Genomic DNA, 27,116 nt, shown 5'->3' with positions numbered 1-27,116 from the left:
GTGCTCGGTCCAGCTTCATTCCCAGAGATGCCCGCAGTGTGCTGAGTAGGAGCTGTCTCGAGGTCTGCTCACTGCCTGTCAAGCACTGTGGCCGGTGGGGGAGGAGGCAGGCCTGACTCATGATTGGCCACTCCCACGCCGGCCTCGTAGCTCACTCCATGGCCCTTACCGATCTATGGCTGGTGTGCCACTCTGGAGTGGTCATGGGGAGCAGGGGGACCAGGGTGGGGAAGGGTTCTATCTCCTCTCAGCTGCTTGGACCTCACCCAGGCACATGTGGCAGGGCAGCCTGTGGCAGGACACCTCGAGTATTCAGGGTAGCCTGAGCGATGGGTCTGTAGGATGGAGAGGGGCAGGGGATTCTGTGGGGAAGAGCAAGTGAGCTAGGGCCAAAGGGGAGGGACAGGAAGGCACATTTGGATCTAAAGTCAGAGCTGTTCTCCAATGGGATGGTGGCCTCTGGAGGGAGTGAGCTCTTTGTCCTCAGAGATGAGCAAGCACAGGATGAAGAAGGGATTTCTGCTATGGGTGGCAGGATGGATTACAGATTTATGTGGGTCCTTCCAGCTCAGGGTGAGGCGCACATGTGTGTGTGTGTGTGTGTGTGTTATAGCCTATGAGTCTATATGTAGATATGAGAACCTGTGCCACGAATTCCTAAGGGTCTGTTTGCATTTGTGTATGTGTGTGTGTGTGCTTGTGCATGAGCAAGAGACAGAGGGAGACTTTGAGACTGAGTATATAGGCAATAAGTGCAGAAAAAGTACACAACTAAGAAGTTCGTCTCGCTGTGAAATCTTGGTCCGCTCTGCTGCATTTCAAGAAAAAGAGGACAGCCCCTACTCAGCCTCCACCGCCCTTCCCTGGGCTTCCAGAGCGTCTGCACAGGCCTCCTGAGCGAGAGGGGTGGTACAAGCTTGGGGCTGGGGTTTGGGGGCAGTGAGAGTCCCCTCTGGGGATTTCCTGGTAGGAGAACCCCAGCAGGACTGAATAGGGTGCAGGGAGCTGCCTGCTGGGCTTCCCAGGGGCGGACCCTGACCTCCCCGTTTCCCAGGTCGCTAGGAGACACATTCTTCTCTCCCCAGTGGGGCTGAGGATTAGGGTGGGGAGCACCCCCCTTCACCCTGCCTTCCCGCCTCCCTCGGAGGGGCTGGCAGATCAAATGTCTCCCAAATCTCCCACTGCTCCCTCCCAGACCTGAGCCACCACGTGCCTCCTACATACCTCAGCCCCATGGAACACATCTTCCCTGGCCCTAGTAACCCTGCAGTTCGAATCACTCGTCCACTCAGCACTTATTGAGCATCTGCTGTATGCCTGGCCCTGTGCTGGGTGCTGGGTACATAGAAGCAAGTAAGGAAGACCTGGTCCCTGCTCTCAAGACAGTTACGACACAGGGTGATGTGGGATTCAAAAAATAGAGAAGTATCGGGGCCGGCCCAGTGGCACAGCGGTTAAGTGCGCATGTTCTGCTTTGGTGGCCCGGGGTTCATCGGTTCGGATCCTGGGTGCGGACATGGCACCGCTTGGCAAGCCATGCTGTGGCAGGCGTCCCACATATAAAGTAGAGGAAGATGGGCATGGATGTCAGCTCAGGGCCAGTCTTCCTCAGCAAAAAGAGGAGGATTGGTGGCAGATGTTAGCTCAGGGCTAATCTTCCTCAAAAAAATAAAGAAAGAAAGAACTATGGGAGTACAGAGGAGGAGTCCCTAGCTCAGCCTGGGGAGGCCAGGAAGGCCCCTTGGGAGGGAGACTTTTCGGCTGAGTCACAGGTCTAGTATGCACCAGGAGGGCAAGAGAGAAGGGTGTCCTGAAGAGGCACAGCACCCCTAGAGCTGCAGGACCTAGCCGGTGGGGGAGCCCTGAACCCTGAGGAGCAGGGGGCCTGTCTGGGTGGGGCTTGAGGATGGTGCGGGGTAGTGTCAGGGGCTGAGGATGGAGAGGGAAGCTGGGAGCTCGGACTCAAGCCCAAGGGCTGTGGGGGGCACTGGAAGCTCTTCCCAGTGGGGGAGTGGGGCGATGAGACTAGTTTTAGTAAATCCTGCCCCCCATACCTTTGCTGCATGAGGAGGCAAGGAGACCAGAGAGGGAGCCGTTGTCATGTCCTGTTGAGAGGAGGGTGGCATCGATGTGGCCTGGGGGAGAGGGGAAGGGCGGAGGGGTCACATTGATGAGAGATTTGGGAAGTAGCATTACTTTGGTGACTGCAGGCATGGAGGGGCAAGGGTGCCCCTGAGTCTTTGGCTCAGCAACAGGTAGATGGGGACCCTGGGGCTGAGGTGGGAGTGGAGGCGTGAGCCTGAGCTCATTGGAGGAGCCTTCAGTTTATTCAAGGGAAGATGTTGGGATGTACCGGGTCACAGCTCAAGAGAGGGGTCTGTCTGCACTGACAACTTAGGCTTTATTTAACACATACTTATATAGCACTTTCTCTGTGCCTGGCACTTGACAAACATGAAGTCACTTAATCCTCACACAACCCTATGAAGTAGGTACTATTATCCCCATTTTACAGATGAGGAAACCGAGGCACGGAAAGGCTAAATAACTTGCCCATGACCACACAGTAGCAGTAGGTGAACCAAGGTATGAAGCTGGCTCACCTCAGAATCCACACTCTTAACCTTGGTGGTTGTCAACAGAGATGTGGCGAATGAGATCACACAGGGAGACACTGACAAGGGGCCTCAGGGAAACACTGACTATGAAGCAAAGAAGATTCTATGATGGAGTTGGGACCAGCTACTCTCCCAGCGTGTGGTTTACTGTGGGCAAATAACTGCCCCTCTGGTCCTCAGTTTCCTCTTCTGTTGAATGGGAATCTTTAACCATGTCCAGCCTGCTTCCTGGGAAGCTAAGATGAGGTAGAGGAGACGGGCTAGGAGGAGGCTGAGGGGCTGAGTGGCCTTGTGCCCAGCACACAGTAGGTGCGCAGACTGCGCATGGTGGGTGAGCTGAGAAAGGCAGGGGCGCTCCCTGAAGCTTCTCCCCAAATCCTCCCTTTCTTAGGCCTTGGCCCCAGTGTTCTTTCAGTCCAGGTGTCTAGTTCCTTAGGGGCCCTTGTGGAAGGGGCACCTGCTGAGAGGGTCCTAGGGCCAGTGGGGCTGGGTCCGCCCCTCCCGCCTCTTTCTCACAGAGCTGCCTCGGGCTGGACCCCACCCCCCAACCCCCATCTCTCACTCTCCTCTTCCTTCTGGGAAAGCTGATTAAGAGGAGGCCTCCTGCCCGCCCCCCTGACAAGTTTGTCTGAACTTCCAACAAAGGCCCTCAGAGGGTTGCAGAGGGAGGGCCCGGCCTGGAACCTGACACTACTGGCCCAGGATCACCCCAGCAGCCTAGGAGGTGGCTCTGTGGCTCTGCTCACCCTATGGCAGGCAGGAATGTCTCTGAAGGGGACCTGGCCTCACAAGGGCCTGGAGGCTGGGCCAGGGCAGGCTGGGGGGCATCTCCACCTAGGAGCCCCTCACAACAGGGAAGGCAGCACAGGCCAGGGCGTCGGAGGGTGGGTGGGGATATGCATATGTTCTGAGATACACTCAGTCACACACACACTCCCACACGCTGACAATTACACCCACACTCACACACATATCTTCTCTTATACACACAGAACATGCTGACTTCTGCATTGGAACACACGATCTCAGGGTGTCTGTCTATCTGTCTCTCCTACTCATGTACACAACCCCAACACAAGCCCTCAGACACACAGTCTGTCCCCTGGATGCTCAGCATGCCTAGCCCCACCCCCCAGACATGCATTCTTCCCATCTTACTCACCCTCCAGATGGCCGGGCACTCAGATCATGGCACAATTCCCCTCTACGTACGGGCCTCCGTAGCCACACTGCCAGCTTGGTGCCCACAGACACTCAATGACTGCTGCCCTGGGCCTGCTGAAGAAGCTGCCCAAATGCCCACCTGAGAGTCAGGCCCGGCCCTCGCTGCCACTGTCACGCCCATGTCCCCCGATCCACACATCTGTCCTCACATACTGTCCTCCCTCTTGGGGCCCCTTCATGGGCATGTGACCTGTGCAGTTGCACAGGGCTCTGGGCTCAAGCCCCGTAATGTTCTGATGTTGCCATCTTGAAATTCTTAATTTTTATCAGCCGGCCCTGTGTTTTCATTTGCACCGGACTCCACAAATTTTGTATCCGGTCTCGCTCCCTCACACAGTCTCCCTCAGTCTGACTCACCCAGGCCTTCTGTGACATCAGAACCTCAGAGGCTCCAGAAAGCCCTCAGCTTCTCCCACCTTCCCAGATGCCTCCACTTCCTCTTACAGCTGAGGCTTCCCTTCCACGCGTGTCCCCTCACCAGGCAGTGATCGGCCTGGAACAGGGGCAAGGAGTTGTCTGAGGTTAGCATCAGGGATCAATCTGGGGCTGGTCACAGCTGTGTTGGGGGCCAGAGGTGCCAGGGTCAAAGCTTTTTGTGTGGCTAGGATCAGGGATCAGTTGGGGCCAGGAGTAGGACTCAGTCTAGGGCAAGTCACAGCTCAATTAGAGGTCAGAGTTGGGGCTCTGAATGGGGCCAGCGCAGCGCCGAGCTAAGTCTGTGACTGGTGCCAAGTCAGTTTCATTTGTAGCAATCATTCACTGTGGGGGCATTTAATAAGCCGCTGGGCTTCTCTGAACCTCTGTTTTATCATCTGTAACGTGGGGAGATCTGCCTACCCCCAGGCTTGTGGGAACTGAGTGAGCTAATAAAGAAGGTGAAGGATTAAGCCGCTGCCACTGCTGCTCCTGACTCCAAGCCCGGCCCCCTGTGGCTCCCCTGCTGCCAGGCTGGGGAGGCTGTGCCATCCTCACCCTCGTCTCCAGCTGCGAGAAACTGCCACCTCAGCCCGGGATCCTTTCCAAGAGGAGTCTGGAGATTTCGCAAAGCCCTTTGAACAACAAAGGACACAAGAGCGATATTTCCTCCTGGGGGCCGACCGCCCAGTGGCTCCTTTATCTTGGCAACCAGGCTTGAAGAGCCATTCTTGGAAAGAGCTTGTGTGGGGCGTGTGCGGGTGCGTGTGAGCATGAGCGTGTGTGCACAAAGTCGCTCTTTGTTGCCGTCCCCACCTGAGCGGGCTGGCAGACGTGGAAGCCTAGGTCCTTCATAGGTCACCCCATCCATCCCCTCACCTCAGCACAGATGTGCTGGGCAGCCAGGAGGAAGGGAGACTTTCTTTAGAGAACTCCAGGAAACAGGAGCCCCAATACCTCAGGAAGCATGCAGTTAGGCTGGGCTCGATGCTTGTCAACACGGGAGAGATGAAAGGGAGTTTTTGTTCTTCTGGAAGGTGCAGGGCACCCTCAGCCTCGGGGCCTCTCCCCAGCATACACAGCCCCTCTGGAGGCAGGGCCAACATGATGGCCTGAAAGGCTGCTTCACCAGGCTTACCTTCAGTCTGCTCTTGACAAGCCACCTAGAGGAAGACTGTGCAGCCCATAAGCCCCAACCTGCCTCTCGGACTGTGGGATATGGGAAAAGTCCCTCTCTGGGCCTCAGTCCCTATTTTTAAGTTGGACTTGGACTTAAGTGCCACAGACTGGACTGGGTCGAAGCTACATGTTTACAGGCAGGACCTTGAGTAGCTGGAACCACAAATGGAGTCCTTCTGCCTGCCTCCTCCGCTCCCTCTCCCCCATTCCAGCCACCAGGACGCTGTCAAGCCCAAGCGAATGGACAAGGGCTGGGTAAGGGCTTGCCCTGCAGGGCCAGGCCTGTGGATGGTCTGGGGATTCCTGCTCCAGGTTCTTGGAGTAGACATCCTCAGGGGTCAGTCCCCATTTGGACAGTTGTCACTAACACCCAGCCCCCGCCCACAAACCTGCAGGGATGGGGAGCTCATTACCTTGCAGGGTAGCCTGCTCCAGCTCTGAGTGTTGGAAAGTTCTTCCTCATATTGAGCTGAAACCTGACCCTCCTCATCAGGCCTGGCCTGGGCACGAGTACACAGAACATGTCTATTCACACTGTTCTGGACATCCTACCACGCTGGACCGTGTGGTGCCTCACATGCTCACTGTGCCCTTTCCCACTTGTCTTTGCTCCTGCTGATCCCTCCTTCTGGGGAAAGCCTATTCACTCTTCAGAACCCATCCACATGCCACCCTCTCCAGGAAGCCTTGCCTGATTACTCCAGGGAAGCCCCCCTTCTCTTGACTCCTCTTGGCCAGCATACACAGCTCTTCTCCATAGGCAGATGGAGTTCCCTGAGCAGGACTTGGCATGGCCCAGAGCCTGGCTCACAGTTGGTGTTCAACCAATACCGTACATGTTGAATGGAACCAGAGGAGTGGTGTGAGGGTCACACTCTGCCTAGACCTCAGGAATCTGGTTCTTGTCTGGCCTTGCTGTGTGGCCCTTGCTGTTTCTGGGCCTCTGCTTCCTGAGCAGAGGGTGGAGGGTAGTCTCTCTTGGCCGCCTGCCTGCCTCAGACAGCCTTGTTTCTGAATGTCCTGCTGGATTTTCTCTCCCGTGTGATATTCACCCCCTTGTCTCACCCTCTGTGGCAAAGGCCCAGCTGTGGCCCAAGGAAGTGGGGTGTAAGGGTCTCCAGAGGTGGCACTGCAGGACGAGTGAGCCCCTCTGGCCATGCAGGGCCTCTCCCTTTGCTGGTCTGTCTCATTCATGGCATCCTTGAGATATTAGGCTGGGCTGAGGCAGAGGCCAGGGCACAGCCCCTGTCTCTTCCTGAGGACATGGCCCTGTCCTGGTACTGGCTTTAGCTTCAACTCCTCAGTCTTAAGCACTAATGTCCACACTGCACCCCAGTCTTTACGAGGTGGTTGGGAGGGGCCTCAGTCAACGAGTGTTTATTGAGCACCATCTATGTGCCAGATGCAGCCGGTCACTGGGGTACAGTACTGAAGGAGACAGTTCCTGTTCCCAAGGCACTTAGTGCTGGTGGGGAGATAGATAACAAATAGATAAGCAGTGAGACAAAAACATTTAGGGTGCTGATTAGAGGTTACGAAGAAGCTAAAACAGGGAGTGGGCTCAGGGCCCAGTGCATGGCTAGGGTCAGGGTTTAGCTGAGGAGATAGATGGAGTCACCAGACCAAGAGTGAGACCAGAGACGACCAGCCAGCCAGGTGGACAGCGGGTGAGGAAAGAGGTTGGCGCAGGCTCCGAGGCAGGACTGAAGGCTCCCTGGGGGGGAGGGGGGAGCTCGGGGAGGCGGGGTCTATTAAGCTGATGACTCCAGGCCCTAATCCGTGCCAGGCCTAGGCGGGAGTGTGTGTGTGCAGGGGGAGGGGAGCACCCCTGCTGGGGTGTAATTTCACGCTGAAGGGCCTGATGGGGCGTCCCAGGGACTGATCCTTTCTGGATCAGAAAACCCACTTCCCTTTGTCGCATGCAGGGCGATTAACACCTTAACCCTTTGTGGGCTGGCCTAGGGCCAGCCCCACCCCATCTCACCTCCAGCCCCTTGGGACCTAGCCCAGAGCCCCTTGCAGCCCAGCCAACTCCTGGGCCTGGTCATGTCTGCAGGGAGGGAGAAGCTGTAACCGAGGAAAGCCAGGGGATGGATTCCAAAACTACTCGTCCATGTCCCTGTTTCCTTGCACGCAGCCCCCCAGGCCCTTGTGTCCCCAGAGAAGTGAGTTCTATCTGCAGGTTCTCTTACATCTCAGTTCAAGTCCAGACTCCTTAAGGAAGCCTGGGGTCTAGTCTAATCCACCCCCTGCTGCGGGCTGGAAACTCCAGCTCACAGCCCTCCCACGCGTCTGGTGACGGGGTGCTCACTGCCTCCCACTGCCAATAAGCAATACGGCCGTAGCCTTCCCAGCCCCACTGACCTCTCAATGAGGAATCTACACTGGTGGCCCCAGGACGGCAGGTCCCCTGAACACAAGCCAAGCCTCCAGGAACACCCCAGAAACATCCCTGGCCATTTTGGCCAGTGGTGGCATTCCAGGCCCGGGCGGGTCATCGTCAGCCCCTGTCTCTATGCCCTCTCTCGCTCTGACCCCATTCTCTGTCTCTGTTCGGAGACCCACCAGGAAGTCGTCTCCCTACCCTGGCCCCGCCCCTCGCCCCTCCCCGCCTAACTTCACTGCATCCCGGGCAGGGCATCTCAAGAGGCTCGCCCCGGGGTGGGGGAGAGGGGCAGGGGCGGCCGGGCCTCCTCTAAGCTCCCTGGGTCTCTAAAACCCCAGCCCCATTAAAAGAAAGCCCCTAAATGTTATTTACACTTCGGAGTCTTAAAAACCATTAACAAAAGCCACTTAATTCAATTATCTTCCCGGCTGGCTCGGTTCTCAGCGCTGAGCGCGGGCCTCCCCTCGCCGCCCCCTCCGCTACCCCCCCCCCCCCACTGTCATTGTGTCGGGCTAATGAGGTAAACTGAAGCGAGCCCTGTCCCCCCTGACAGGTTTATGAGAATTTAATAAAGCGTGGCCGGGACCAAATGAGTTGCCGCAGCCTCGGAGAGCTCATTGTCTTCGGCGTCAGCGTTTTTGACTCGAGCCGCCCCCTCCCCCGCCCCCGGCTCCTGCCCGGCTCGGCCCCACCCCCGCCCCGGGGGCCCCCAAGGTGCGCCGAGGCCGGCCGCAGCGACAGGGCATCCAGGCCTCCCTGGGGAGGCAGACACTGCGTCGGTCAGTGTGCCCCCGGGAGGGGCTGGGTGCTCCCCGCGGCCCTTGGGCCCCTCACACACACCAGACCCCAGCAATGTGCAGGGCCCTGGGGACTTCTCCTTCCTGATCCATGCCACCTCCGTGCTCCTGTCTCACGGGCGCTGCCAACCGGAGGCCGAGGCCCGGTGGGTGCCACCTGGAGCATGATTCCCTTTTTCTGTTCCAAGTGACCAGCCAGAGAGAGTGCCCAGAGTGAGGGGGCTTCTCTTCCTGCCAGGGCACAGGGTGGGGACATGGGCCTCTCAGTCATGCTCTGGTCCCACTCTCTCACACAGAAGGTCACCTTCTCCTCACATTTCCCCTGAAAGGTAGCAAGGGGTGGAGCACCGCTCAATGAGCAGAAGGGGCTTGCCCAGGGTTCCTCCGGAGTCAGAAGTGCAGATGGAAGAGGCTCCCGGCCTGGGAGCCCCCCAGACACACAGGCAGGTGGGAAGGCCCACCCCCCAGCTCCAGGGGTATCTCACAAAGGCCCAGCTGTCCTTCCTCCCTCATGTCCTAGACAGGCTAGAACTGGCCTTTCTCTGCTTGGCCTCTCAGGGGTCAAATGTCCAGGAGTTTCTGGACCATTCAGAAACCCAGAATTCCTTCTCTCCCTCAAAAGTCTTTCCAGGAGTTACTTCCTTCTGGGGCTGAAGCCTGGCCTGAGAACTTCATCTGGAAGGTCCTTAAGTCAAAGGGGTTTTGGGGGAGAAAGTCTTAAGGATCAAGGGTGGTCAGTCTGTGACCATAATGAAAGCTCAGTCTTTGTCCAGGGTCAGGGTTCAATGTATGGATCAGGTCGGAGTTCAGGTTGGGACCAGACTCAGGGCTCTGTGAGTAGGGTCAGTCTCAGTCTGTTATTGGGGCTCAGTGCATGGATGAGGGTCAGGGCTCAGACTGTGACCAGATAAGAGCTTAATGTGTGTCCATGATCAAGGCTCAGTCTGTGTCCAGGTCAGAGTTCAATCTTTGATAAAGGTCAGGGTTTGGTCTTTGGACTAAGATAGATCTCAGTCTAAGATCAAGATCAGGGTTCAGTGTATATGGACCATGTAGAATCAAGGCTCAGAGTGTGACCGGGATCAAGGATGAGGGCTCAGTCTAAGATCAGGTTTAGGTTTAGTCTATGACCAGACTCAGGTCTTACCTGTGACCTTGATAAAGCCTAAGTCTATGTCCAGGGTCAGGGCTTCCTCTGTGATAAGGTCAGGTTACAGGGTTGGAGGTGTCACAGTAAATTTGGGTGACAGAAGCCCCCTACTCACCAAGCCCCCATGTACACCCAACTCCTTGCTCCCCTCCATCCTCAGGGCCTGGACCCTCAGAGGAGGAAAAGGCAAAGTTGGGCAGTCTGCCTGGGCTGAGGCGCCTCTATCCCCTGTCATGTGCCCAGGGTGCCCTCTGGTGGCACTCCCTGGCAGTGCCGATTTCCTCAGGCTTGGCTCATCTGTCTGGCCAGCTCCTGCTTTAGGGACCCTGGCTCTCAGAGACGTCCACTAATGCCTATTTAGCCAGCTCTACGTTCCTGCGTCATCCCCTTCCTTACAAAGAAGTAAAAAATAGGAGAACCCCCACGCACATAAGGAACTTTCCTCCCTTCCTGCCCAGAACTAGGCATCTTGATATTTCCCTATTCCTAGGGACCTGGAGTCTTAGCCATGTGATAAGATTCACACCTTTTACTCATTCAGTGGTTCCACAAAGATTTATTGAGCACCTGCCTTGTCCCAGGTAGGCACTGAGTGCACAGCAGTGAACAAGACAGAAGTCCCAACCTCTTGGAGCTCACATTCTACTCACTTCTCCCAAATTCCCAACTCCTGGTCCGCAGACCTCATCAGAGAGGCACTGGCATCCACAGACGCTTGGGCAAGATTCAGAGAAGGGGCAGCTTAGGGCCTCTTCTTTCCCCTAGACTCAGAGGGCAGACCCTTCTAGGGTCTGGGTCCTGTCTTCTCTCTCCTCATACGCCTCACCTGGCCTCACAGCTTAACCACCCACCACCCATATGCCAAAAGCTGCTCAATCTGCACCCCTGGTGCTCTCTTTCCAGAACTCAGGGCTGTGGTTCCGGTTCCTATGAGACCGCTCCTTTGGGCTACCAGACTTTCTATCTTAACATAGCCCTTGGTTTTCCTCTACCCTATGCCCAGCTGCTCAAACCAAAATTCTAGAACTCTTTCCTGGATTCCTCTCTTGCACTCCCCTTAAACTCTGCCAACAGGGGGACCTCAAAAATGGGTGTAGAACCTGCCCACTTTGCAGCCACAGTCCAGGCCCAGCCCCAAGCCTATCTTGCTGCAGTAACCTCCTAACCCACCCCATTTTCCCTCTTGGCCCTCAACACTCTATTTTCCACACAGCAGGCAGAGCGATCTTTACAATCATAAATCAGATTGTGTCACTTCCCTGCTTAAAACCCTCCAGTGGCTCTCATCTCACCGAGAAGAAAACCCTAACTCCTCACCCTGGCTTCCTAAGCTTTATGTGAGCTGAGCAATACTCCACCCCCAGGGCCCCACCACCACACCGTCTCCAACTTCATCTCCCACCCATCTCTACAGCCTTTCTTTTTGGCCTGAGACAGGAAGGCCAAGTTCATTCTCATCTCAGGCCTTTTGCATTGGCCATTTCCTGAGCTTGAAATGTTCTTGCTCTAGACCTTTATATGGCTCTCTCTCGTCAGTCAGAGCTCAGCTTAAATGTCACCTCTCAGAGAAGACTGCCCCAACCATCCAACAAGTCCCTCCATCATGCCTTCCTATTGTGATTTTCTGCATCGCACTGTCCACTAGCTAACATTTTTTGTCTTGTTTTCTCATTTATTGAGTTCTTTATTGTCTGTCTCTTCTAATGGAAAGTAAGCACCCTCCCCCACCCCCGGCTGCAGCCCTGAGCTTGTTCACCACTGTATTCCCAGTGCTGGGCGCACAGAAGTCTCAGGAATTATTTGTTGAGTTAATTAGTAAAAAATGGCCCTAAGTGGCTGCCCTCATTTCTTCTAGTGGGAACAGGAGAGGATCTGAGTTCCTGGCTCCCTAGTGGGCTCCCTTGGCCAGGCCATCAGTAGTTCCCTCTGGGAGGTGGGCTTGCTCTGCCACACCCCACCCCCCCCAAGTTCCCCCAGGCACTAGGGAGCATCTCTCCTTTCAGAAAGACCAGCTATGTGTTCCCCACTGCAGTCCCTGGACAGCTGAGGTGGGCCCTGGTGCTTCAGTTCCCAGAGTCTCAGGGCCAGGAGCAGGGGTGGAAGGGTGTGGCCCTCATCCCAGGGCCCCTCGGGCCAGTGTCCCTGCAGTCTCAGCTCAAATTCCTCAGGGTCAGGGAGCTTGATGCCTGGTGCTATCAGAATCGTATCCTCACCTTCAAAAGAAACCTGACCCCCACTGGCCTCCTGGAGCCCTAGGTCTGTCCTTAGGGGCTGGAGCCTGCCCTGGAGGGGTCTGTGGAGGTGGGGACAGAGCAATCCTCCAGCCTCCACGTGTGTAGGAGAGCGGGGCTGCTCTTGGGCCTCACTGGCTCTTCGGTGGCCGTACTGCCCTAAGGGGGCCTGTCCCCCAGCTCTTGCCTGGGGAAGGAGTATGAAGGGAGGAGTCCCCCCTGTGTGGTAGGCCTGAAGAGAGATGTGTGTGGGGGGTGGGGGGAGGCGGGGCTTTGCTAGGGCTAACGATTGTAAAGTAGGCCCTGGGGCACCGGGATATAAACAGTCTCTCTGGGTGTGTCTCTGGAGGGGGCACAGATGGGACAAATGATGACCTTCAGCTGGGTTGGCAGTGGAGAGGAGACTCCAGGGAGCCAATGTATCCCCACTCTGTCCTATTCTACTCACTCCCACCATGGATCTGTGGCCCACTTCCCTGAGCCCTCACATGCTCACTGTTCCTGCCCAGCAGCCAGGCTCCCAGGTGGGATCTGGAAGTCTTCTTGTGGGGGTCAGCAGGTGGGACAGGGGTTTGGGCTGGCCCTAGCATTCCAGGACTAGAATCTGGGGTGCCTCCCCCAAGAAGGTGGTGGGAGAAGGGTGATCGCGCCACACCCGGAGGCAGCACTGGCAGTGGCCCCTCTCACCTCTACTCTACCAAGGCAGCAGGTGGCGTCTGAGGCTGCAGACCAGTGAACCAGAAGAGACAGGACTGAAGCCTGGGGAGGTGGCCTTCCTTAAATACTTGTGCACGCGCGCGCGCGCACACACACACACACACACTTGCGCGTGCATGGTAGGAGTGGGGAAGTGCTCTGAGAAGAAGTCATCAGCTCTAGGGGCTAGATGCTTCAAAGGTTAGGGCCCACTGACCTATGTGAATTAAGAGAGATGACCTGCTCAGCAGCTACTGAGATAGATGCACTCTGCTCCAGCAGGGAGGGAGAGACAGGGCAGGGAGGGGGGCAGATCACAGGAAGGGAGACAGAGCCCCAGGGCTGGTGGGAAGTGCCTGGGCCAGGGCAGAAGAGCAGCAGAGCCCACCCTGGAAAGAACAAGGGAGGCTGATGAAGCCAAGGGTGGAGGGGCAGGGAGTCATGGCCCGTAAGAGGTGGTGGGCCGGTGTATGCCACCACCACCGGGCACTGCTTGCCTGGGTCCCTGCAGTGAGAGGAGGGGCTGGCCCAGGGTTGCATTGTCTTCCCCCCAGCCCCAGCCCCCTTGTTTCTTCTTGCGAAGCAGCATCCATCCCTCTACCAGATGCCCTCACCCACCAGGACAGAACACAGGCTGAGTGAGCCCAGGCTCTGCAAGACCAGCCAGGCCAGGAGAAAGGTCTATGCCTTGCACAGCCCCGGGAAGCCCTTCTTCTCTCACCATCCCTGCTGGGTGACCCAACCCTCAACCCCCTTCCCACACTTGCACATGCATGTGTGATGGGAGACAGGGTCACCCTAATACTTCCACACTCCCCTTCTCATACATGGCACACCCACAGGCACACTGAGATACTTATCCCGCCCCCTAATCTGACACACCTGGTCCCACAGGTGTTCACAAGTACCCACAGTCTCAGACAGCCTTTTATTCACAATCACACACTCTTCTCCCCTGCCCCCTTCTAGGTCTCCAAGAGGGGCTGGTGCTAGGATGATGAAGCACTCAGCCACAGGCTGGGAGGACCCCAGAATCCAGGGCGCTCAGTCAGAGCGGGCAGCCCCTCCCTCCCAGGCTGCACCATCGCAGAGCACTTGACTCCAACGGTGCTTTATTGAGGAGTGAGGCACAGCGGGAATGCACACTGCGGATCACACGGAGACCTCCAGGGTCAGAGGCGCCCCCTCACCACTCATCCCTGCAGGGACCCCAGCCTCAGCTCCCCTGCTCTAGTCAGGCAGAAAGGGTGGCATGTGCTCAACCCAGCTCTACCAGGACACCCCCAGGCTCAAATCAGGACATCCCCAATTAATCCCTGAAGGTCATGTTGGCGGAGACAAGGAGGGCTGGAGGAACAGAAGGGGAGCTGGCGCCCTTTCACAGTGTACAGGGACAGAAAGCAGCCCAGGCTGACCTTCCTCCCACCCCTGGGGGCATGGGTCTTGCTGGTAGTTAGCCCCTCTCAGAGTGACTCCGTTCACGGTGCCCAAATGCCATGGGTGGTGGTGGTGGTGTTAGAGATCAAAGGTCCAGGAGCCCAGTTTCATCAAGTCTGGGGAGTGAGGTAAAGTAGGGCCTGGTGGACCCCAGCAGACCCCAGCTAAGGGGCCAAGGCGCTGCTCCGTCCTTTGGGGGCTGTGCCTCGACACGATCACCACATTCTCCTCTCCAGAAGTTCCAGAGATGGGACAGATGAGGCCACCTGTGCCCAGGGCCGGACCCCTATGAAAATTTTCTTGTCTTCTTTTTCTCCCTTTTTTTTCTTAAATGGCACTGAACGCGGACAGGGGACTCAGGACTGGGGACCCGTCCGCTAGGGGGCGAAGCGCTCCCGGGGCAGATTGAGCTGGAGCCCCTCGGAGCGCGGAGCGTAGACGGCGGCGGGTGCGGGGGCATCCAGGGCGAAGGGGCCGGGGCCGGGGCCCGGGCTGGAGCGGCCGGAGGAAGCGGCCGAGGCGGCGGGGCTGAGCTGCACGGCCGTGGTGTCCTGCGCCATGCGCTCACTGCTCTCCATCTCCAGCGCCACCGGCCTGGCGCCGCCGCCGCCGCCCTGGCCCGGGCCCGCGGCCGCCCCCGAGCGCGCGTGGGACGCGGAGCTCCGGCGGCTACACACGCAGCAGGCGGCGAAGAAGCCGAGCGCCAGCACGAGCAGCGCCGGCCCCACGATGAGCGGCGTGTTGTGCCCGGGCAGGAAAGAGGCGAAGGCGCCCACCAGCGTCACGTTCACGCCGGCCAGCAGCAGGCACAGCCCGCAGGCGCAGAAGAGCGCCGGCGACGGCAGGCCGGGCAACCGGCCCTGAGCGCGGCCTGCGGGCGCCCGGGCCGGGGGTCCCTGGCTCTTCTCTGCGGGCGGCATCGGCCTGGGAACGCCGGGCACTCATCAAGCTCCCTCCTGCCGCCGGCCCGGGCCAGCACACATGCCAGGGAAAGAGCTCCCAGTCGTCCTGTGGGTACAGAGCAACAGGGAGGGGTCAGCTGGGCATCTCGGCTTCCAACCCCATCTCAGTTCTGTGGCTACATCCAGTGCCTGGCAGTGCAGAGGTCATCTTGGCCAGGCCCCTGCCTCTGCCTCTGGGAAGCAAAAACCCACCCCATGTGGGAAGATTCTGCCCGGTATTTCCCCACCCAGGCCCTGGAGTCCCTCGTGGCTGATCTTGCCATCCTCCCCCCTTCAGCACTTTCTCTTGTCCTCCAGACAGACACAGCCCCTCCCCTCTCTCCTCCCAGAAGCCTTCTTGGGCTAATTAAATTAAACTAGTGAATGGCTGTGAAGTGCTCAGCACAGTGCATAGGTGCCCATTAAATGATCACCATCATTATCAGTGGCCCTAATTAGAGGGCAGGTGGCAGCTCTTGGGATTTAGACAACTCCCTGCCCTCAGTGGTAGAGGCCTTAGAAATCATCTCGTCTAGCCTCTCCTTGTCCATATTAGGAAACTGAAGCCCACAGATGTCTAGCAGTTTACCCAAGATCCAGGAGCAAGACCTAATGACCTGTCGCCTGGCCTGGGTGTCCCCACCCAGGATCTTGTAGGCTTAGAAGTGACATTAACTTTCCTGAATATCAGCTGAGGCCCCCAACATCAGTTGAGTGACTATGTGAGAGTGAGGAGCTCCTGATGTTTCTGATGGCCAGTGAGAAGGGACAGTTCCTACACTGGCTGGAGCAGACCCAAGGTCCCTGGTCCTTTCTAGAGTGGGCTTTCTGTTAGATTCCAATCCTGCCCCTATTCCACCCCAAGGTTTCTAGTGTGGAGCCTGGACTCAAAAGCCCAATCACTGGATGCTAGAATTCCTTTCTGGGATTCTCTAGTTTACCTGGTTCTGGGATCTATTACTGGATTCTAGGATTCTGGGAGTACATGCAGAAGCGAGAGTAATGTAATTAGAGTCTAGAGATTTATGACTTCCATTTGAGAGTTCTGTTCTATAACATGCAATCACAGGTATAAAGGCACTGAAAGGATGAGATCATAGTGATGGGGCTGTGTTAGAATTGTGAAAATGTGTCAGAAAAAGGCCCTGAGTGGGGGCAAGAGAGGCACCACAGGATTGGGCAAAGTATGTAGAATGAGTAACAGAGCATGACCTGTATAGGTGGCCTAGCTCTCTATGCTTCAGTGTTAACACCTGTAATGTGGAGCTAATAACAGAACCTACCTCATAGGCTGTAGTGAGAATTTAATGCTTGAAGCTAAAGCAAGTGCTCAGAACAGTGCCTAGAACAGTGAGAATTCAGTAAGTCTTAGCCATGTGGTCACTGTGGTTGACAGAGAAGGGGACCATGAGGTCTCAGATCTGGGAGGTCGGTCATGTTGAGTTTGGAAACAGAACAGCTGGTCTGTCCCTCAGGTGGAAGTACCTCAGGGACAGTCCTGAGTTGTCCTTCCTGAGTGTCCAAAGCCCACACACAGTGGGGTTGGAGACAATTTGATGACTGAGTGAGTGAAAACGAGGGCTAGTGCCAGGGAGGGACAGTTCGGGTCCTCACTCCGGACACAGGTTGGAATCAGCCTGGCCTAAGCAGGTCAGGGGGCCTGGAGGCTCACCTCCCCTCTGCCCAGATTTGATGACCTCAGGGCTCCCTCCCCTGGCACTATGGTGAGAGGTGGAAATTCCACTGGGACTCTAGCCAGAAGCACCTTGCTGATAGACCCAGCTGGCAGGAAGTCAGAAATCCCCAAATCCTGGCCAAGCAAGCATGTGCTGACCATGGAGGGCATTTACAGACCACAGATTCCTCAGGAAGCTCCACATCTCCATGAACCATCCACTCTCTTCAACCTGCAGCTGTTGGTTCTGCCAGTTAGAAACAGCACCCACTGAAGGGGTGCAGCAATGTGTAGTCGCCAAAGCACATTCACCTGCGTGACATCACTGAATCCCTACAACTGCTTCATATTTATTAACAGCACATTTTACAGCGAGGAAACTGAGGTTCATGGAGGGAAGTGGATTTGGCCTTTAGAGGCTGGACTAAAAGGAAGACAAGACATCCTGAGAACAGAGTCAGAGAACACGTGATCTGGTTCACAGCGTATGCAATCTTGCTTCATTTTAAAGAGAAGGGTTTGAGCCCTTTGGGGTTGATGTGGAGGTAAACCCCAACACCTTCTTCCTGTTGCTCTCAGGAGGGGCAATGAGTCCCAAATTTTCCCCCTTTTTCAAGTCCCTTCCCACCTCATCAATACCGGACATTATCTGACAAAGCAGCTTCTTCCCTCTTGTGGGAAAGGCTCAGTCTGAGGCTGATGGAGGGGATGGAGTCTGGCCCTTCACCTAAGCTCACAACAGACTCCTGAAAGCTGACATTGGACAAGGATAGGGGAGGCCCTGGCTGGCTGGAGGGTCCAAGGCTCTCATTTTGTTTCAGCAGTTTTACTATGATGTGCCTCAGTGCGATTTTCTTTGTACTTCTTTTTCTTGGGCTTCCTGGTACTTCTACAATCTATGGCTTGTTCTCCACCGCCCCCCCGCCCCCCCAGTTTTGGAAAAATTTCAGCCATTTTCGTTATCCCCATTCTCTCTCTCCTCTCCTTCTGAGACCCTAATTGTGCACGTTCAACCATTTGACATTGTCCTACATGTCTCTTACATTCTATTCTGTATTTTCTAGCCATTTTCCCTCTCTCTTGCTTCTGTCTGGATATTTTTCTATTGATTTATCATCCAGTCCACTAATCCTCTCTTTATCTGTGTCTTCTTTGCTGTAAAATACATCCATTCAGCTCTTAATTTCAATTATTATAACTTTTCAGTTCTAGAATTTTCTCTTGATTCTTTTTTGTAGATTCCAGGTTTCTATTAAAAGAATCCTCTTCTTATCTATTTACTTGAACATATTAAACTCTTTAAAGTCCATGTCTGAAAACTCTAACATCTGGATCTCCTGTTTCTATTGTCTGTTCAATTGCTCTTGGTTTTTGGTCATTTATTCTTATCTCCTGGGATGCCAGATAATTTTTTATCAAATGCCCAACACTGTATATGAAAAACTGTAGAGACAGCATAAGGCACTAGATAATGTTATCTTCCTCCAGAGAAGAAGTCAGGCAGCTAAAGAAGGGACAAGCCACTTGACCCAATCTAGGACTGCACTGACTGGGAGCTGTGTTTGTGTCTATCTGAGTATCCCAGAGGATAGACCTTTGGGCCTCTCAAATAAAAGCTAGAGGTATTTAACAAGGCCTCTCCCCTTTTTAAGCCCTAAATTCCAATTTTGACTTCTCAACTCCATGACCACTGCCCCCTACAAACTGAAAAATGCCTTAAGGGAAAAAGTGAAACCAAATATTACTTCTCTTCTCTCCAAGACCTTGGCCCCTCAAGTCCTTACTGCCTTGGCAGCTCTCCCATGCCTTTACACAGACTCCTTAAATATTTAATCCAGCCTTTTTAGTTATCCTCAGTGAGGGAGCTGGTGTGATACAAGCTGGTCTATCTTAGCCAGAAACAAGTCTAGATGAGAATCTGAAATTAGCACTTTCAGAATGCTAAGTTAGTTGTGCTATGCTGAGCACTTTGCAATAATATCTCATTTAATTTTCACAACATGCGATTAAGATTACTGTTATAACCCCATTTTATAGATGAGGATATTGAAGCACAGAAAGATTAACTACACTCACCCAAGACCACTGAGTGGCAGCAGTGGCGCCACAATTTGAAACCTGGTGTTCTGACCCTGAAGCCTGAGCTCTCAACCTAGCATAGTGCTAGGTTTGCTAAATGCTTGTTGAATGACTGAAGCACAGGGCATAGGCTCTCCTCAAGGCCCTGTAGCTTAGCTCCTGTAATTAACACATACACTGCTCAAATGTCAACCACAGAGGAGGGCAGGGTGTGCTTTCTGTTTCTCTCAGGGAAGGTAACTCACTTTGCTCCTTCCTGGGCTCAGCACACTCAGTTCAACAAAAGCAAATACCTGCCCAGGGGCTGAGCTTCCGAGTGCTAATTGCAGTGGATGATTCTTACTCACTCCTGGGAGGCAGAGCTGAGTCTAGAAGACAAAACCACTCCCAGAGTCTCCACCCTAGACAGAGAAAGTCTAAGAGCACATGGGTGCTGCACCCTGGTTACCTGGGATCTGGGGTGCGCAGGGGTGAGGTGTTGAGGTCACTCAGCTCTTGTAATTCAGTTTGCAGCACCGTTTCCATCTGGTGGGCTGTGGCCTTCCAGTTGGGGCTCTTGCACTATTGGGCACTGTTTTGTTGTGGATGCTCTGGCTATGTCTGTTGTGGGGTGTCACCGTGCTGTTTACTAAATCTTTTCAGTTCTCCCTCCTTCTCAACACATGTGAAGATTGCTCTTCCTGGCCAATTTGTCATTAGGTGGGGCTGTGGGACTAGTTCTGGCCAATGAATTGTGACTTGTGTCACTTCCAGGCTGGAGTATTTAATTTCAGAAGCAGGATCCTCCAAGTTCATGCTATTTGGGATGCTATTGCTATATAATCCCCAATCCTTCAAACCCTTTCTACTTCATCCTAAACTCAGCCATCAACCCCATTGCCTGGGCCGAAGGGAAGGTCATTGCTCTGAATCTTGACTTTAAGGATTGGAACAGATTTTCTCTCTAGTGAGCATTCTGCTGAGCCCATGGAGATCACCCAGTTTCATCCCTTCATCTACAGACGGGGGAAACTGAGGCTTGGAGTGGGGAAGGTCATGGAGGGAGTCTGTGGCCAAGCTAGATCAGAACCAGGCCTTTCACCGTGAAGACAGGGCTCTGACCACTGCCGTTCCGCTGTGCATGACCCTGGACAAGCAGTTCCGCTCTCTGCAGCCCTGCCCCTGGCTGGGAAGGCCCTGTGGCCTCTATCTGGGAGCTCAGGCTAGAAGCAGGTTGCGGCAGAGGCAGACACTAGGGGCTGGGCCCCAGACAACCGGGGTTCTTGATTTTGGTCTGGCTGGGCAACTTGGGAAGGTTGGGGCCCCACTCGGGGCCTCGGTTGCCTGAATGCAAAGGGGAAGATTTAACCAAATTACTGTCTCTGAACTGGTTAACCTGCTGCCCACCCGCAACTCCCTGTGGTTTGTGAAGGTAGATATGGAAACTTATTCAGAAAATACTGCCAATGCATCAAAAGGTCTCAAAAAATGATACATTTACCTGTAATATGGCTGTTTGCTTTGGGCTGGGGTTAAGTCACTCCCCTGAGAAGCACCTGCAGCACAGGCGTTCCGATTACGGGGGAGGGGCGCTCACACTGAACAGGGGCTGTGTGCTTAGCCCTTCCCCCATACTAACACAGTTAACTTGGCCACAACCCTGCCGGCTGTCGCAGTCCTGAACCCAGTTCGGAGTGAGGAAGCCAAGGCTCAGAGACATGAAGGAAGATTCCCCCATTTACTCAGTTGTCACAGGTAAAGCTGAGATTCGAACCCACTTCTGTCAGATTGAAAAGCCCATGTTTCTGCTACATCAGAATTCCTAAAAATCCAGTAATTGATTAATCATCAACAAGCTTGGGGCCCAAGGAGGGTGGTCTTCAGTAGGTGGAGGCAAGAGCTCCGGGGAGGGAGTCTTCATCTGAAGCCCCTTCAGGTCACCCCCCTCCCCCGCTGGCCCAGTTCATGGATCTGGGGGGTCTGTGTTGTACAAGCGCAGGTGCTTGACTAGGGGCAGCTGCCAGGCCCCCTGGCCCGAGGCTCCTGCTCCAAGGCCCAAGAGCCTCTGGGCAAGGGGGCTGGGGCTTTGGTCCAGACATCAGCCACTGGTCCCAGCCCCCCGTCCTCCATGTGAGACTGAGTCCCTTATTTGCTCAGCCTGTGCTCTTTACCCCTCACTGTGAACCCCTCTGTTCCCCTTAGTCTTGCCAGTCCATGAAAGTCTAGGCCAGCCCCCTCCTCTGGCTGCCCCCCAGGCCCAGTGCTCTATCCCCACCCTCCTCCCCTCTCCACTACGCCCCCACCCTCAGGGAACCTGCCCGTCACCGTTACTCATAGCCGGTTATTCACCACCCTGGAAGCTCTCAGCTTCTGCCAACTGAATTTTGCCTCCCTGGAGCCCCAAAGAGCTGCCACCGCCCCCACCCCAGCCAATCCCACACGCACACTCACACAGATTCCCCCAGCTGGAAACAAGGTTTGAGACTGAAGTCTGGAGGTGTGACTTCCTAGCTCCCGTGTCTGACACCTGGGCCCCATGATCCTCATCCCTGGGTGCATGTGCATGCACACAGACACACACACACACACACACACACACACACATCACACATGTACACTCAGTGACCAGAGATACCCAGAAATACAGATGCAGATACATTACACACTGAGAGTTACAGACACAGGCCAATATGTAGCCAGGCAGACAGACATTCTCTCTGTTGCCTGCATATCTGGTGGAAATGAGCTGCCCAGTAGGTACCTCTGGAGACTTCCTTTTGCCTGGGAGTGTGGAGGTGGAAGGAGGTAATTTGGCGGTGCGGAAAGCAGGAGCCCCTGGGAGGGGTGATGGGGGTAGGAGTTCTGTTCCAGCTGCTCTGATGATGCCTGCCTATTTACAACGGGGTCCCCGCAACAGGCGAGCACTCGCCGTTCCCTTCACTGGGGCTCAGTTTTCTGCGGGTAAAGTGGGAGTTTGGTCTAGATGGTCTCTGTGGGCCCTGCAGGCTCTGGCTTCCGGCGCAGCTGAGGGAACCCCGTGACATGGGACTCTGAAGCCTGCTCTGCAGCCATCACGGCTCTGTGTTTGGGCCTCCTGCTCTCTTCTGGTCCTCCTGGTGCTCTCAGACTTGCCCACCAGACTTCTTGGGCCACAGCCCCCACCAAGGCCGTGTCTGTGGCCAGACTTGGATCTCCAACCTCAGCCTGGGCCTCTGCCTCCACTCCACGCACCTCAGCTGCCTGGAGCCAGAGGGAGGGCTGGGGGGAGGGGACTGCAGACAGGCTGTGGGGGGAACTGCCCTTCCTGCCCACCTCCTTCCGAGGCTTTGGGATGAGCTCTCTCCCTCCAGTCCTAGTCCTGCTCTCCCTGAGGGACTTCAACATCCTTTGCACAACTGCCCCACCCTGTGCCCTCCTTGGCTCCTCATCTCTAACGCCCAATTCCTCCATTCTACTTCAGCTGCCCTCCTCCCCACCTGGTCACCCCTGGGACTTCATCACTCCTGTCATCACCCTGAACTGTTCCATCTCTGAGAAGCCTAGACATCCTCCTTTCGACGATAACCCCATCGCTACCACTACTGAAACACTTGAACAGCACCCACTATGTGCCAAACACTGTGTAAGCCCTTTATATTACTAACTCATTTAGGCCATGTGACAATCCTAGAGCTAGATGCTATTGCCATCTCTATTTTCAGGCAGGGACACAGAGGCTCAGAGAGGTTGAATCACTTGCCCAGGGTCACAGACATGGTGATAATATGTAGCAGAGCTGGGATTCAAACCTAGGCTGTGTGTCTTCTAAATCTGTGCTCTCCACCGCGACTCCGCAGCGCCTCTGGCTGTGACTGTTCTCTGATCTGATGCCATCCTGGAACTGCGGGCCTCATGCTTCTGCTTCTTTACGCCTCCATCCGAGAACCCGCACTGCCTTACTCCAGCTACTCTCTTGCAGTTTACCTTGTCTGGCAACTTGTTCCTTTGTCCTTCTGCCAAAGCTGCCCAGGAAGGTCTCAAGCCTGCCTCAGTCCAGGCTTCTGCCTCCTCCAAGTTTGGGCCCAAACTGCTAAGCCTTGTTAGGTGAAAAGAAAACCAGCAGCTGGACAGCACCAGCCCTCGGTGCCTCCACGTCTCCAGCCCTGGGCCCTCAGGGCTCCCAGGAAAGCTCCTCCTTCCTAGTCAGTGCTCCACGACACCCCCCTCACCATGCCACGCCCCTCACCATGCTGGCACCTCCCCCTGGATGCACTCCAGCCTCGCCCTCTTACAATAAAACAAAACCCTCCTTCAACCCCCCCCCATCTACCTCCATTCAACACTCTCGCCCCTTCTTGAAAGTGCTGTCTACACTCCCTACTTTAGCTCTTTCCCAAGAGTCAATCCACTCCAATCTGGTTTCTGCCCTAACACACTCCGACTCTGCTCTCTCTAAGGCCCCAGTCGCCTCCTTGTCGCTGAGTTCAGTGGGCACTGTTCAGTCCTTGGCCAGCTTGACCTCTCCACAGCTTGGGCCCGCTGAACCCTCGCTCCTGGAAACATTCTCTTCTCTCTTGGAAAGAGGCTTTTTAAACTTCGTCTTTTCCCACAAAGCCCAGACTCCCAGCCAGAAATCAGGGCTTCATCCTTGCTCCTCCTCCTCCCTCAGGCTTTCCTGCACACATTTCCAATCCCATCCGTCACCAATCCCTGCAGACTCTTCCCTCCAGGTGTCTCTAGAATCCATCCTTTCCTCTCTAGCCTCACGGCTACTCGCCACCCCCCACCCCCCAGGTTAAAATCCCTCTTGGGCTGTCCCAGCCCTGGCTCCCTCAGGTGGCCCTCTTGATTTTGCTGGAGTGGAGCTGAACTCACCAGGCATGGTCCGGTGAGCACTTTCCCTTCACCTGGCTAACTCCAGCTCATCCATCAGACTGCCACTGGGACAGGCACTTCCTTCAGGAAGCCTTCCTTAATTCCCCAGAGCAGCACGATGATTGGTGACTCCTGTGTCCAGGTCTGCATCCCCCAATGGTCTTCCTTGAGGACCAGGATTATATCCACCTTATTTGCTGCCACATCTCCTGGAGTGCCTGAGTCTCCCCAGGTGCCCAGGGAATAGTGGTGAAACAGATGGTGAAGGGAGGAATTGTCACAGGGGCCACTGATGTGTCTCTTGCCTTCCTGGTTTCATCTGTCTCTTGGTTTTGAAGTCGCTCGGGGCCCACTTCTCTGACTCCCGCCTCACTTTGGGCCTTGGGAGGGTACGGCGGGCAGCTGGGTGGGGACTGGGGGTGGATTACAGGGCAGATTCTTACTGAGTTAAAGAGGGAAAAGGGATCAGGGTAGAGGGGACCCAAGGCAGCCACTCCCTGCTGTGTATCTCCCCTTCTCTTGTTTCCCTCTCTGTCCTTCTCATCTCTTTTCAGTGAACCCTGTCTCAAGGCTACAGGTCCCTGACCTCTTGTGTCGGCACCCTGGGGTTTAGGGCCCATGGACTGTCACCTCCATTCTTTAAAGCATCCCCTCCCCGCCCGCCCTCTCATCCCCCTGCCCTCTCTCCAGCCTCCGCTACCCGCGTACCTCTCACCTGCCTGAGCCGCTCGCTGGACACTTCTCTGCGGGTCCTGCGCGGGTGCCCCCTGGGCCCCCAGGGCCGGCAGGCGGGAAGGATCCCGAGAGAGCGGGGAGCCGACTCGGCCGGCCGGGCCGCCGGCGCAGGGGGTGGGCCTACGGGATGGGCCCCCTCACTCACCGCCTGGCGGCTTGCGATCCTGGGGTGCGGTGGGCGGGCCCAGGAGGCGCGCAAGTGGAGAGCCCGCGGCACTGTGGCTCGGCCGCCCCAGGAGCAGCACCCCCTGCGGGTCCCCGCCCCTGGCGGCGGCGGGGGGGAGGGGCGGAGCGCGGGCAGCGGGCGGTGAGCGGCGGCTGGGCCCCGTCTCGGGCCGGGTTGCGGTCGCTGGCCTCCCCTCTGACCCCGAGGAGCGGCGCTCCCACGGAGTGGCCTCCCTCCTCCCGCTCCGCGCCGCCCTTCTCTCCTTCCCTCCTCCAGGTTTCGCGGTTTTCAAGCACCTGACAGTGAACTCCCCGCCCGCCCACACTGTCTCCAGGAGGACTTTTCTGGGGCGGATGCGCGGCCACTCAGACTAGCGCCAGGGGCGTAGGGCGCACCGGCTCTGTCTCCAGTCTCACGCAGATTCCCCACCCTCTCTGGAAGGGGGGCCGAGCTGTGGGGGCAGGGAGAGTTTTTCCAGGGAAGGGGCTCATTTTCAGCACCTCTTCCCCAGACACCCTCTAACAACCCTGCGCCCTGGAGAGAGGTATGGCCATGAGCCCCTTCTACAGATGATTCTAGGTCCTGGGGAGATTTGTAAGGGCCTGAGGGTGAGGGATGGGAAGGGAGTGCTGGGCTCCAGGCCCCCCTCCAGGCTGGGATGTCTTGTAGGGAGGACTGGCTGACTTTCCAGGACCTAAAGGAGTTCACCTGGAAGAGCATCTCTTCCAACCTGCCTCTTCCTTCATTCGCTCATCCATTTATGGACTCGCCCTCGTGTGCACCTCCTGTCGGGCAACCTGCATCCTGACAGTGCCCTCTGAGGGACCCCCCTTCTCCATCTGCAGGTGAGGAAGCTGAGGCTCCAAACCCACAGCCTCTTGCCCAGCCCCTGGGGAGTAGAACCAGACTATGAGTCCTATCCCTAGACGTCAGCTCCAGCCTGGTCAGTCCTCCAGGTTGGCCAGCAGGGATGGGACTTCCAGGGGGCTGCCTGGACCAAGCACTCCCTGCCTTGGGTGTGTTCTTAGCACCCAGCCTGGGCTGGCCGGGCACAGCCACAGTCAAGGTCAGAACAGGGCTATTGGACAGAACTGATTTCATTTGTGGAACAGACTGCTGGAGGAACTGAGTCCAGTGATCTGTCCCTGTCCACACCCCCTCCCATGCTGAAACATTGGAGGGGTCTGGAGCTCCTCGGAGGTGAGATGTCACTTCTCCCTAACACTCCCAGGCAAGACGCTGAGGAAGCTTAGCACTCCACTCCTGCCGGCTTGGCCCAACCTTGCCTTCTTCCAAAGCATAGATGGGGAGAAGGTAGGTGGCTCCACATGGACCACTCCTGTGACCAGGTTGGGGTGGGGGGTCAGGGGTGGAGATATACTTAGGCAGGAAGTATCTGGACTGGGGGAAGGAGGTCTCAGGAAGCCCATGGCAGGGGGAAAGAGAGGAATCGGAGGCTCAGGCCTCCAGGGCTCCCAGTTTCAAGGGTTCTTTGAACCCCCACTGAGTTCTTCCCCAATGTACATAGCTCTTGCCTTTTTATGTGTCCATTCCTTAATTTATTCCACTCTGTTCTGCAATACCACTCTGTGCCTGGCCCTGCCAGGCATCAGGGATACTGTAGCCCTGCCTTGGGGAGATCATGGCTGAGAAGGGTTAATGGTGGGCATGGAGGGGGGACCACTCGCCCCACAGCTCAGGCTCCACTTTCGCCACTCCCACTCCCTCCGCCCTTGGGCATCTCTTTGGGGCGCTTCAGGTGAGGACTCAAGATGGACAGGAGGAAGGGTTTCCTTATTGATCAAAGAGGGGTCACCAGGCCCAAGTTATTGCTGATGATAATGATGGTAAGGGAAAGCAGAAGGGGCAGGGAGCAGGCAGGAGGGAGGTGGAGAGGTGGGCAACGCCAGGAGAGGGGAAGTTGACTTCCCTCAGGCTGGAGGACCCAAAGGCACCACAACTGGCCAGCATTTGTGAAATTGAGCCCCTTCGTGGAAGTCTGTCCCACTGTGGTCAGAGAGTTGGTCCCTGTGGCCTGTGCAGAGGACAGCAGAGGGCAGAGCCTGGATGGGGAGCTAGAGGAGAGCTGGATGCAAGGCCTGGCTCCACAACCTCCCTCCGTGGGACTCGATGAGGCCTTTTCTGCAGGGCCTCAGCATCCCCATCTGTATGATGAGATGGTCTCTCCCACTTTTGGTTGGGTTTTCCAACATCCACTGGGTACCTCCCATGTGCCTGGCCCTCTGCCCCCAGCTCCTGAGAGGAAGAAATAGATGGGCCATTCAGAGCGATGTGGGCTATGATGGAGGGAAGCCCTGTGCGAGAACAGTGAAGTCAAGGGAGGCTTCCGCAAGGAGGTGTCATCTGTACTGATCCTTGAAGAATAAAGCTCTCCCTCGCTTGTCTTCTGCTCACTAAACCAGGACAGAGGCCACGTGGAACATACATTTCCAGAGAAGTCAAATAGCTCTGCTCCGCCTTGAGGGCGCAGGTGTATGAGGAGTGGTGTGAGGAGGAGCAATGTTCTAGGCACAGCCGCACACACCTGGGCCAGG

At 56.0% G+C, this 27,116-nt stretch overlaps 1 protein-coding gene across 3 annotated transcripts; it reads right to left on the bottom strand.

Annotated features, from left to right (window-relative positions):
* Nucleotides 1-13,790: 13,790 nt before the first annotated feature.
* TMEM275 (transmembrane protein 275) lies at nucleotides 13,791-24,929 on the bottom strand. Of its 3 annotated transcripts, none has more exons than XM_070248417.1 (2): nucleotides 24,541-24,929; nucleotides 13,791-15,140 (listed from the first exon to the last, which is right to left on the bottom strand). In XM_070248417.1, the coding sequence occupies exon 2, from the start codon at nucleotides 15,050-15,052 to the stop codon at nucleotides 14,510-14,512; it is 543 nt and encodes a 180-aa protein (XP_070104518.1). In that variant the 5' UTR covers nucleotides 15,053-15,140; nucleotides 24,541-24,929; the 3' UTR covers nucleotides 13,791-14,509. The 3 variants fall into 3 exon arrangements, with proteins under 3 accessions (XP_070104518.1, XP_070104510.1, XP_070104500.1); XM_070248409.1 differs by having other exon boundaries at nucleotides 24,369-24,928; XM_070248399.1 differs by having other exon boundaries at nucleotides 24,376-24,923.
* Nucleotides 24,930-27,116: the final 2,187 nt, after the last annotated feature.

Source organism: Equus caballus, chromosome 2 (genome assembly GCF_041296265.1).
Source record: "Equus caballus isolate H_3958 breed thoroughbred chromosome 2, TB-T2T, whole genome shotgun sequence".
Lineage (NCBI taxonomy): Eukaryota > Metazoa > Chordata > Mammalia > Perissodactyla > Equidae > Equus > Equus caballus.
This window is presented reverse-complemented; position numbering and strand designations above follow the sequence as displayed.

Excerpts from the sequence above, each read along its gene's own strand:
- TMEM275 (XM_070248417.1), bottom strand. The coding sequence starts at position 15,052 with ATGCCGCCCGCAGAGAAGAGCCAGGGACCCCCGGCCCGGGCGCCCGCA.